This window comes from Mercenaria mercenaria, unplaced genomic scaffold (assembly GCF_021730395.1).
Source record: "Mercenaria mercenaria strain notata unplaced genomic scaffold, MADL_Memer_1 contig_2908, whole genome shotgun sequence".
Lineage (NCBI taxonomy): Eukaryota > Metazoa > Mollusca > Bivalvia > Venerida > Veneridae > Mercenaria > Mercenaria mercenaria.
In genome coordinates, this window is record NW_026460998.1 from 3982 (window position 1) to 16687 (window position 12706).

Sequence of the window (12706 nt, forward strand, 5' to 3'; positions counted from 1 at the left end):
TATATGATAAACTTGTCAAGATATTGAATGAATAAAAAGGTTAACATGATACTCATTATTCCATCTATCCGCCCATCCATCCGTCCTGACAGACCTAATCTACAAGCCGGATGTTTCTTCAAAAACCCGGCAAAAAATCAAATCGCCGTCGTACTTTTCAGGAACTGTGGAATAAAATGCAATTTTAGCATGTATCAAACGTTAAACATTATTTCTGTGAATTGTATTTAAATTCAGAATTCGTCTTGGCTAATCAGTCTTATTTTGAGATACATTTACTCTACACTTACCGTTGCTTACGTGTGTTATGGTCATGCCACATGAATGTGCACGACAAACACGGAAGCGCTCGTGACAAACTCGTGCCCAAAGGAGATGGAAGAAAAAATTCGTTCTCTAGAAGTTCAGGTACAACAACTCCAGAAGCTTGTTCAACAAGAAATTACGTCTCCATTCACCACTATAGAAGGCTTCTCGAAAGGTATCTAACATATTATATACGTATAAATCATTCTCAAAATATAAATTTTCGGCGCTTTGAAAGCTTCTTCTTAATATTCGGCTGTTTTCAGTTCAGCCAATGAACATAGAATGACAGACATCAAAAATAGAAAATGTTGTGGATAATTCTTTCTTACAGACTGATTGGAAATCTACAAAAATGGCATACTGTTTACCCTATTTTACCAGATGGAAGATGTCCGTTCTTTGTATATTGCGACATGAGCAACGGAGGCTGGACTTTGATCCAGGTATGTATGATTATATACTTATTTTGGATCATTTCCCGAAAGTATGTAACCATGTTGAAAGTATTTCATTTTTATTCAATATAACTCTTTCATTATTTCTATATAACTTGACTTTTATTTAATATAAATATTTTATTATTTCTATATAACTCGACTTTTATTCAATATAACACTTTCATTTTTTTCTATAAAACTTGACTTTTATTCAATGTAACTTTCATTTTTTCTATATAACTTGACTTTTATTCAGTATAACTCTTTCATTATTTCTACATAACTTGACATATCATAACGTTATGGACAAGTCTACATAGTAGCAGAAAGAAGAAAGGTTCATATCTATCAAGGTTTGAAATCTGATATATAAACTGAGACTTAGAAACATTAGATACTGTGAAATCATTAATATTCATTTTGGACCAATTTTTGTGGATTTTATGGTTAAATCAATCCAAGAAAGAAACAAATAAAATTCCCGTTTTGGCCAATACACTGAAATTTCGCGCCTACGAAAGTAACTGATTTTACAATGCTCAATTTACAATATTTCTGTTTATATGACACCCTTTTCATCACGAAATGTTATAATTGAGCTATGTTAGAAAAACGAGAAAATCAAGTTAATTTAATCAAAGTGTGGGATAAAATTTCAGACATGACCATCGCATTATAAATCGTGACCAAACGGAAGTGAACTTGTACATATTTTTTCTTTTTATATCTTAAATTTGCTTTTTGGCTTCATTGCAGAAGCGAATAGATGGTAGGGTTAGCGTTTATCGGTCTTGGGAAGACTATGTTAGAGACTTTGGTGATATAGATGGTTCTCACTGGCTAGGTTTAGAGAAAATTCACCGTTTGACACGAGGTCGAAACCAGATCTATTTCGATATGGAAAATTATGATGGCACAACCGAATATGCGCATTACAGAGTGTTTACCGTTCATGAAGCGGCAACTGCATACACTATGAACGTTGATGCCTATGATTATGATGGCAGTATTCAGGAGTTACTGAGTTACTATAACAACATGAAATTCTCGACTTTTGATAGGGAAAATGATGTTTCGTCGAGAAATTGTGCGTTGGTCGTAAACGGGGCTAGTTGATGGTATAAATGTGCTGGGTATTGGGAGGCCTGAACGGGGTGTACAGTAAATGGACAGAAGGAGGTATTAGATACTGGACGACGAAAAACATTCTGAAAAAAATGTCACCATAAAGATAAAGGACATGGTCAGTCAGTGTTAAAAAAGAAATAACGATGCTATTTCCCCAATTTCTTGTTTACATATCACTGCAATGAAATCAATTAATTTTTCACAAAATGTAAATCTATGCAGAATAAGTTGTTATGAAAAAATTGTATCTGTTATGTTCTGGAACTGTTTTAGTAGCGTTTAATACATGTGTCATCTTAATTGTACTATGTGTAAAATTAAATCTAGGTCATAGTACATAACACTTTCTTTCATCTATTACCATCAAGACTTTTTGATTACATATTTTTATTACTTAATTGTTTGACCAAGGCATAAATGACTTTACTTTCAAAATATATTACAATTAAATACATGTTACAATTAAATACAAAAGATAATAGGTGAGGTTAGCTTTTTCGGAAGCACAGAGCACCAAAAACGCAGTCCTAGAGTATGGGCGGCGGTTACCGCCAAAATTAGTAAATATACAATCCAATCATAAACAAGTCAGTCAGTGCATAGCATTTCAACGCCGTATAGTCTAAAACTCCATCCCGTCCAATAAATTTGCATTCAACGCATTGTATTTTGAAACCATTTAATGCAAAACTTCATATCATCCATCTAAAGATGGAACGATGCATTAAATAGAGATAGACCCTAACATTTTCATTGATAGAAATACATGAAATAAAGTCTAGAAATTGATTTCCAAGTCCTTGAAATTAACAAAAATGATTTCACAAATGTGCAATGTATGATAGTTTTGCTAATATTAATAACAGAAATTTTAATATTTAATTCAAAGTTGTGATCCGCGAAGAATGTCAACTCTTGCCTTGGGCTAGTACTTTAAAGCGGAGATATTTATTAGTTTACTTCCCTTGCAATTACACAATAGAGTAGAAAACGAAAACGGTTTAAAACACAATAATATACATTTTTGCACAACAAAATCGTTTAGGATTTATTAATATGTTTTTGATTTAACCCTGAACCACTGGTTCCTATGATTTTGTCAACTTACTTATGGTAAAAAATAACTTTTAACAAGCCGATAATAAAATGAAATACCAGTAAGTATTTTATAGTGCAGATAATACAGTTTTGCTTGTATCGAAATGTCACAATAGAAGCACTTTTGTAATACAGAACACCTGGTAGGATTAGTAAAGGTGCAATTATATTGATCTCTTTTTCCTATGCCTACATTAAAAAACTTGTTGCGATGCACCGTAATATGAAATCATCCAACAAAACATGACACCATGCAGCTCAATGTGAAGCCATTTAACACAACATGACTACGTGCAGTGTTAAATGAAATGATTTATTACAACTTGACGCCGTCTAATGCATATTGAAACCGCTTTGTGTAATTAAGAGCGGTGTATTAAAACCTGATGCCATGCAGTGCAATGTGAAGACGTTTAACGCAATATGAGTTCGTGCAGTGTAAAATGAAACGATTCATTAAAGCTTGGTACCGTCTAATGCATACTGAAACCGTGTTGTGTGATTTGGAGCGGCGTATCAAAATTTGATGCCATGCAGCCAAATGTGAAGCCGTTTAACGAAAGACGAGTACATTGCATTGTAAAGGGTTAATAAGACTATCAGTTCATAAGTTTGACCTGTTATAAATATAAAATCTGGATCAGTTTTACATATATGAATATCTTAAAATTTGTCCTAAAACTGACCTTGTGGTAAAATTCTAACATTTAATTTTAAACAGTACCTGCGATTTATCTAAATATTGAAAGGGACCTTATTTTCGTGAAACATCTTTCTTCTAAATAACACTGAATTTGACGGTGCATCGCAACAAGTTTTTCAATGCATCGTTCCATCTTTAGATGGATGGAATGAAGTTTTGTATTAAATGGTTTCAATATACAATGCGTTGAATGCAAATATATTGGACGGGATGGAGTTTTAGACTAGACGGCGTTGAAATGCTTTGCACTGACTGACTTGTTTATGAATGGATTGTATATTTACTAATTTTGGCGGTAACCGCCGCCCATACCAGAGCCACGCATTTGCACAGTAGGCCCACAACAAAAAGAAGCTGTAATGGAAACATATTTCAAACGGGTTGCTTCAAACATCCAACAAGTACATATTAATTTATGCTAATTATTGATGAAGGGGAAGGAAATGGTCAGAGGCGAAATGTGGGGTCGGGGTGGGGAGTGGGGTGGGGGGGGGGAAGCAGGAACCCGAAGGGGAAAGTTGAACAAGGACGTATATACAAGGGAATGCCATGTTCTGTAAAAACAGTCGCACTACAACATAAACCACATAAAAGCGCAGACACTCATGTACCAAAGATAAACACACAACTACGATCAACTGAATAACAGTAGGGCACCGTTATAAACTCACAAGCATACAAACGCACCCACACAAGTAGGACAAAACAATAAAGTACCGTCTTAGGATTCGGCTGCCAAAACAAAGGGGAGCCACGAAAACTTACTAAAAGTAAAGGGAGAGGGGATGCAACAAGTAGCGTAAATGCAAGGGAAAGGAGAGGGCAATAGGGGGAAAAACTCTTACAACAAACAAGAAAACATACGCAACAGACAATACAAGACAGACAAAACAACTAGTTGAAAATAGGGGCATCGCCTTGGAACGGTCAGTAACCTATATAAAGGAAACTGGGTGGGGGGGGGGGGTGGGGGCGGGAGTTAAACGCGTTTAGGGCATGCCAACCTCGCACTTACCCTATTTTCTACAAGTTAAACAGCACAATGTAAATAAAATCCCCGCTGAGAAAGGCTCTAACACTGGTGCAAAAATAACAAATAAATAAAGCCAAATATAAAATTAAGGTAAATTTAAGGTATAATTACACCAATGTAACCAACTTGTCTGAAGTCAGAGCAACAAGAGCCTAACTTTTAAGGGCACGACTAAGAAAACTGTAAGACAAAAAACAACTCCCTCCGTCCGTTGTATGTAGGAATTAGGAGAAAAGCATCTACCCTGTTATGGTTTAATTTGTACTGATTTATGAAATTGTTAACATTGTTAGATGGCATGTCGTTTGTTTCTGCAGTTGCTGCTGGACGTTGTTACTTTCATACTTATGCTGTTATATTTTTATTTTTCTTACGCATACTTTTTATTCACCCGAGCATTTAGCGATTTAACTGTCCGTCCATCCCACATAAATGACCAAGTTTAATTCATACTCACACTCAACAAACCTTGAAGAAAAAACTACAAGATATGCGTTTTTTTGTGTGAAGAAAATCTGTCAAGTCACATGTACAAAAAAAAAAATCATGCTTCATTATTTTAGATATAACAATTTAATTGTTTTAGCTCATTCTAAAACGATCAAGAAAACAGGGGTAAACACGGTAAATATAGAGATATAATCAACAGTCCGACTGAGAGGTTGCATTAGTAATTGTTAGAGGACTTAGGACGGCACAATACTATACGGTACTTCGTACGTGTTATCCGTGCTAGTACGGACTGGAATGAAGTCGGATCAGAATTTAACATTGTGTACACTACGGTAGCGCTTTTATACTGACACGTTGACGAAAATAGTATCGTCACACATGGGAATTCAATACCTAAATTTCCTATTTTCGGTTTCGAGTTCAAAGGGTATTAGGTATGCTTCTTAAAGTTACTTTTTTATTTTCTTACTGACAGCTTTTATGATTTTTATACTAGAAGTAGTATGTATTTATCTTTTATATTTTAGTAGATCTAAATAAAAAACAAAAGAGACTGGTATGATCATCAGGGTCGCTTAAATTGCACTATACGTTACTCGTAGATGCATTATCGAATATGACTATATGACTATCTAGTAAACTGTAGCGTACAACAGACGGACCAGAGGTTATTTAACATAGATATATGAATTTAAGCACCAATAACATCATTACTACATCTAGAGCTAACCACATATATAATCCATATGAATGTATCTTGAATATTAGCCTGTTGGGTCTATTTGCCCTATTATTAGACACTATTTCTAACAGGGGCGAGAGTGAGCTTTTGTAAAAAAAAAGAGGAAAATTTGCCGGTAGTCAAGGAGGCCATTTAGGCCCCCTGCGTGTCAAGCGGGGCGCCCTCCTGAGGGGTCCAGGTTGTGTGTGTGTGGGGGGGGGGGGGGGGTTGTGGGGGGGGGGGGGGGGGGGGAGCCAAAAGAAATGCAGTATTTTGACATTTCCTGTCAGCTCGGTATCTTGTCAATTTCAGACTGATTTATAGAATATAATATAACTTGAACCCACAAAAACACATATATATCTAATAATTATTTTATTCTTAAATTTCTGCGATGAACTTGGCATAGGACCAGATAAAACAGTTATGAAATTGTATTCAAATAAATGTATTGGTCTATTTAAAAAAAAAAAAAAACTGTATATTTTATTTGAACAAGAACTCTATCAACCGTGATACAAAAAATCAACATGATAGACTTTGTATATATACATACAGAACAGAAAACGTAAACTAATAGTGGAAGATAATACTATTAATGACTAGCTAATAAAGTGATTGATATGAAAAAAATGTTTTCTACCGAGAACTTCAAAATCCTCTTGCCTGGTTACAAAGAAACAGAAAGAAAAGCAACACGATGCTAAGTAATTATATCATAGAGTGTAAAATACAAATTTTTAGTGATAAACAACAATAGAAAATAATGTAAAAATGTTTTTTTAAAGCCTAGGAAAAAATCAATGCAAGAGTTGTTATAGTATATAGTATAGTTGTAGTATATAGTATAAATGTAATGTTCACTTCAGAAATTAAAAACAATTGCCGAATTATTCATTATAAAAGGCGATTTGCTCATTAATTTTTGGGAAAATTACCGTTTGTAATACTAAACTTGAACCTGTCCCACACACATCTACCTTCCTGATAACGATATTTATGGTCTTTTATTCATATATCATATCACTCAGTTTAACTGAGATCTTCCTTGTTCGAAATGTATTTTTGGGTTTAAACTGAAATGTAAACAGTGTTTAAGTATCAAGTGTTGCATAAAATTGTTTGCACTGTTATCATGCGGATTAGATAGCATAGTTTATCTAGTCCAAATTTGTCTTTCACATAATTGTATGTATCCTTAGGTTACACAGTACAAATGCAATACAGTGATTTGATTGATTTATGCCCCCCCCCCCCACCCCCACCCCACGACCCCAAGAAAAAAAAACACACAAAAAAAACAACAACAAAAGATAACAAGAAAACAATGAATCTTTATAATGAATTTATCATATATAAAGGTAGGATCACTTTACCTTCACTGGTGTTACCTTTTTCATGATTTTAATACTAATACTTATTGTTCGTCAATACCACCAAATGTTTGAGTTTACACTATACCTATTAAGTGGAACCATTAAATAGATCATTCATTTAGTTGGCATTTGATCATTTATTGATCTTTTAAGAAACGCTGTTTTTGCTTTCACTTCACTGCGCTTTGTTACTGTTTTTACGTCTTATGGTAACGATTGCTTGTTAATTAAAATCTTAAAGGTAACAGAAAAACAAACTAGAAACTAGTAATGGTACATGTACGAGCTCGTATATGACACATTTGAAATTTACATACTCTAGTCTTCGTTCTAAAAGGATTTTGACATACAGTTCCTTCCGGACCTAAAAACTCGTTCTCTTAAACATTCATTTTCATTTACCGTTTATGGTCATAGAAATTTTGAAAGACATCCTTTACTCAATTAGATTTGCTAGCACATTGAAGTCATTTAAATAGTTACTTAAAATACTTCTTTTGATGAACACAATATAGAGATTCACAATGTATATACATGTGTTTATTTCTATTTACAAAACTGTGATATTTCTATTTGTATGTGAAAATCATGGTATGGTATTTGTTAGAGGGTCCCGTTAAAATAAGTTATGTATATAACTTGATGAGTTTTACTCTCTGTAAATAATTCTTTTATAATTATAATTATAACAATAATTATTATTATTATTCAAGGCGGTGAAATTATATGTGTTTATCATACAGTTAGATCCAAAGATTTCAGTTATACTATGTTAGGTTTATTTTTAGAAATCTATAAGCGGCCGGTCGAGATGCTATGTTAAAATGTAACAAAAAGACTTTGTATTTAAATGAATATTGCGTCTTCCAGAAATGGACAATGAAAACACCAACGAACAAACATACATGCAGACTGACGAAGTCAATGTTGAATGGAGAGACAACAAATCTTTAGCAGAATGCGCACAAATTCTTTTAGAAACGAAAGTTATGTCAGATGTGACTTTCTCTTTCAAAAAACATGGCGACCGGAAATTCAAAGCGCACAAGCTAATACTGAGCATGCGCAGTGCGGTATTTGGAGCAATGTTCTTTGGACCACTGGCAAATAACCGAACCGAAATTGATGTTGAAGATACGGAACCCGACATTTTTGAGCTGGTACTCCGGTAAGTCAATTTTAAGTTGCTTTACTTATTAAAAGATTTTAATGTTTGTCACAAGAAAAACACTCGCTTCTTATACTTGTGTCTGTAACCTATTATATCGCAAACACCACAGGAATGAAAAACATAAAAATATAACATTTGACATTTAAAAGTCTAAATTTGGTCCCAAAATGTAAGTATAACAGTCACCATAATTGAATAACTTCCTTTTATACTACAGGTACATCTACACAGATAAAGCTGAACTGAATGGAGAAACTGTCCTTAGATGTCTGTATGCAGCAAAAAAATATTGTTTGAGCGGGTTGGAAGAATCATGTTCATGTTTCCTCGAAAATTCAATCTCCCCGGACAATGTCTGCACAATCTACGAGCAAGCTAAATTCTTTGATGTTGAAGAATTAAAGAACAAGTGTTACACATTTATTGTCGAGAACTCACAATCGGTTTTCCAAAACGACGATATCAAGAAATTATCGTATGAAAGCCTCCTTTTGGTATTTGATGATGAGAAATTGCAGAGCGAAGAGATACTTCACTTTAACGTGGCGTTACGATGGGCTGAAGAAAAATGTGAATCTGAAAATAGTGAGTCATCTGTTGAAAATAAAAGAAGAGTTCTCGGAGAGATATTAGGGAAAATTCGTTTTCCAGCAATACCACCTGATAATTTTGCCAACGAGGTTATTCCCACGCAAATCCTTCCAGCAGAGGAACAAATATTTCTACTGCAATTTATGGTTACCAAGAAAACGAAGACCCCAGGTCGTGTAGGGAGTTATATTTCGTTGCCGCGCCATGATAAGCGTCTAATAGTTAACCTAGAAAATGTAGGTTCCCTCAGCACGTCCAGATCGTATGCATACGTTTTCAAGATAAGGAGTAACTTCGATATATTTCTTCAATCATTACCGATTTTAGAGTTCCAGTCTTTAACCGTTAAGGTCGACGATGTATCCATTTCAAGTGTCGGTGTTGCTGACTTTGAAAAGTTTAACGGAGAAATGCGATTACAAAATACAAGCAAAATAGTACTTAGAGCAGGTGAGCAGTATCAACTCAGTTTTGATGTGTCGCGTACACATCATAGATATATAACAAATAGGAGAGTATGTCACATTGCTACATTCGGAGAATTGTCAATTGTATTTGATGAAATACCGCAAGAGGTGAACAAAATAACATTCTGCAGAGAATAGATACATACAAAATCGAGCTTGAATCCAACCATAACTTTGGTGTGACGATACATGCCAGTTTGTGCATTAATTATCACAAGCTGGGTATAGCTGTAAAAATAAATAATGTAAAACTCTTGAAACATGTGTTTAGCGAAAGAAAAGTGAACAACATGCATTTTTTGAAGTTGATATAAGAACTGACACACGTGATGTAAATGAAATGACTAAACGGCTGTAAGTAAAAGGTTGATAAGAAATTGAAAAACGTAGCAAGATAAATTTTGGCAGATGCAAAAACCCTTCACTGTATTACTCAAGAACTATCATTCGGTCTTTGGTATTGAGATTATAGCATGGCCGCGATATTAAAGAAAATTAGTACAGTCATTAATATCAAAGGAAGATAACTTTGAAAAGGGAAAATGTTTATACTATTGCTCATTATAGGGGTGTGTACCGGTTCTCGATATAAATCGAATACCGGTATTGTAGGTTCGATCGATATATAGTATCGAAGGTTATCATATCGGTCAAAATAACGAATAATTAGAGAGAACAAAAACGTACGTGCCCAGGCAGCTAGACGCATTCCGTTTCACGTCCGTGATAAAGTTGCACAAGAGCTCGAGAAACTTGAAAAACTTGATGTAATTGAAAAAGCCACAGGTGCTACACCCTGGATCTCGAAATTGGTCGTTGCTTCGAAACCCAAGTCTCCGAATGATGTCAGAATTTGTGTAGATATGAGAAAAGCGAATCTAGCATTTAAGCGTGAAAGACATGTCGTGCCTACAGTGGATGACATAATAATGGAACTAAATGGCTCCACCGTGTTTTCAAAGGTGGACCTTTACAAAGGGTTCCATCAGATCGAACTTTCCGAGGAATCAAGAAACATGACCGTGTTCGCAAGCCATGTTGGACTTTGGAGGTACAAAGGGCTAAATTTCGGTGTAAGTGTAGCCCCAGAAATTTTCCAAAATGAAATACGGCAAGTGATAAATGGATTAAATGGTGTGCTGAACATTTCAGATGACATAATCATTCATGGGAAAACGCAAACAGATCATGACTCGAACTTAGAAGCACTTCTGCAACGGCTACAAGACAGAAATCTGACACTCAACAAAGAAAAATGTGAATTTGGAAAAAGTAAAATAAAATTCTTCGGATATGTCTTTTTTGAATCGGGAATATCACCAGATCCTGAGAAAATCACTGCTATCAAGAACGTTGAAAAGCCGAAAAATCAGGGCGAGGTTCGATCTTTCCTTGGAATGACAAATTACGTGTCAAGATTTATTGAAAACTACTCTACAATCTCAGAACCGCTCAGACGCTTAACACAGCAAAATCAGCCACTTGAATGGACAACACAGCAGGAAAACGCGTTTCATCAACTGAAAAATGCATTAGTCAGTGACAAGGTCATGGCATACTTTGACCCGTCAAAACAAACAGAACTGTGGGTTGATGGAAGTCCTGTTGGTGTTTCTGCGATCTTAGTTCAAGAAAATCGAATCGTGTCATATGGAAATAGGTCACTTACTCCCGTAGAGCAACGCTACAGCCAAACAGAGCGTTTAGGCATTGGCTTGTGTTTTTGGTTGCCAGCATTTCCACCTTTATTTGTTTGGAAAAGAGTTTACATTAATCAGTGATCATCGTTATTTAGAATCAATATTCAATAACACCAAGCAAATTCAGTCAGCGCGCCTTGGAAGGTGGAGGTTAAAATTGACAACTTACAATTTCAAAGTGAAATATCGCGCCGGAAGCCAAATGATCTCAGACTACTGCTCCAGACATCCAGTTAAAGAGCAGCCAATTGAAAGCTTTGCTGAAGATTACGTCAGGTTTATTGCTCACACGTCAGTGCCAAGTTCATTAACTATGTCTGACATCGCAACTGCCACTCAGAAAGACTGTGTTATTATGTGCGTAATGGACGCGTTACCAAATAACAGTTGGCCGAAACAATTATGTTACCAAGATGACAGCTTCAGGAGTTATCAAACTGTGAGCGAAGAGCTAACTGTCGTGTCACTCGATGAAGGAAATGTTTTATTGCGCGGCACGCGACTGTGCATTCCTGATTCGCTGCAACAAAAGGTCGTTAAGCTAGCACACGAAGGTCATCAGGGTCCTGTTCGCTGCAAAGCACTTTTGAGAGAAACATGTTGGTTTCCATACATGGATACACGTGTAGATGAAATGTGTAAAAACTGCATACCGTGCATGTCCGCTTCTCCCTCAACAACACAAGAGCCTATAAAACCCAGTCCGTTACCAAAACAACCTTGGGACGAAGTATCCGTGGATTTTTGTGGACCTTTCCCGTCAGGCGAATATGTCATGGTAGTCATATGTGACTATAGCAGATATCCTGTTGTAGAAAAACTCCATAGTCTTTCTGCGCAAACAGTTATTCCACATCTCGAGAAATTATTCAGTTTGTTCTCTATCCCAAGTGTCGTGAAAACTGACAATGGATCTCCATTCAACAGTCAAATCTTCTCGGACTTTGCAGATCGTTTTGGTTTTAAACATAGAAAAATAACACCACTCCATCCGATGGCAAACGGTACAGCAGAAGCATTTATGAAGCCTTTAGTTAAAACCATGAAAACCGCATCAGCATCAGGAAAGAACTTTAAAACTGAAATCAGTAGTTTCCTCATGAACTATAGGAGTACCCCGCATCCAAGCACAGGGCTTTCTCCATATGAACTCATGTTTAACAGAAAAATGAAAACAAAACTTCCCCAGTTTTCAGTTTTCAGAAAGGATAAGTATGTTAGAGAAAGAGACACTAAAGCAAAGATGAAAAATAAACGTTATGCCGACATCTGACGGAAAACGAAGTATTCAACAATAAAACCTGGAGACAAGGTACTTGTAAAACAAAATATAAGGAATAAACTTGACACACCATTCAGCTCTTCAGTCGGTAAGGTAATCTCGAGAAAAGGTTCTATGGTCACAGTTCAACACAATGATCGTACAATTACCCGTGACATATCACATTTCAAACCTGTAAACTCATTTAACGACAGCGACCAGCGTAAATCCTCTTCCGACGCCGACGGTACCTCACTG

General features: G+C 35.6%; 3 protein-coding genes across 3 annotated transcripts; all 3 read left to right on the forward strand.

The window, feature by feature from the left end:
* Positions 1-320: 320 nt before the first annotated feature.
* On the forward strand, positions 321-1862 carry LOC123539952 (ficolin-2-like). The gene is made up of 3 exons (XM_053533610.1): positions 321-481; positions 641-752; positions 1503-1862. The coding sequence occupies exons 1-3, from the start codon at positions 321-323 to the stop codon at positions 1860-1862; spliced, it is 633 nt and encodes a 210-aa protein (XP_053389585.1).
* A 3581-nt stretch (positions 1863-5443) lies between these two features.
* On the forward strand, positions 5444-10141 carry LOC123541057 (BTB/POZ domain-containing protein 6-B-like). The gene is made up of 3 exons (XM_053533611.1): positions 5444-5595; positions 8129-8426; positions 8647-10141. Exons 2-3 carry the CDS (start codon positions 8131-8133, stop codon positions 9623-9625), a joined length of 1275 nt encoding a protein of 424 aa, XP_053389586.1. The 5' UTR covers positions 5444-5595; positions 8129-8130; the 3' UTR covers positions 9626-10141.
* A 1248-nt stretch (positions 10142-11389) lies between these two features.
* Positions 11390-12460, forward strand: LOC123539985 (uncharacterized protein K02A2.6-like). Its single transcript, XM_045324768.2, has one exon. It carries the CDS (start codon positions 11390-11392, stop codon positions 12458-12460), a length of 1071 nt encoding a protein of 356 aa, XP_045180703.2.
* The last annotated feature ends 246 nt before the right edge of the window (positions 12461-12706 follow it).

Coding starts and splice junctions, on each gene's coding strand:
- LOC123539952 (XM_053533610.1), top strand. CDS start 321: ATGAATGTGCACGACAAACACGGAAGCGCTCGTGACAAACTCGTGCCC. Junction 482..640: donor TATAGAAGGCTTCTCGAAAG/GTATCTAACATA, acceptor TCTTTCTTACAG/ACTGATTGGAAATCTACAAA. Junction 753..1,502: donor GAGGCTGGACTTTGATCCAG/GTATGTATGATT, acceptor GCTTCATTGCAG/AAGCGAATAGATGGTAGGGT.
- LOC123541057 (XM_053533611.1), top strand. CDS start 8,131: ATGGACAATGAAAACACCAACGAACAAACATACATGCAGACTGACGAA. Junction 8,427..8,646: donor ATTTTTGAGCTGGTACTCCG/GTAAGTCAATTT, acceptor TTTATACTACAG/GTACATCTACACAGATAAAG.
- LOC123539985 (XM_045324768.2), top strand. CDS start 11,390: ATGATCTCAGACTACTGCTCCAGACATCCAGTTAAAGAGCAGCCAATT.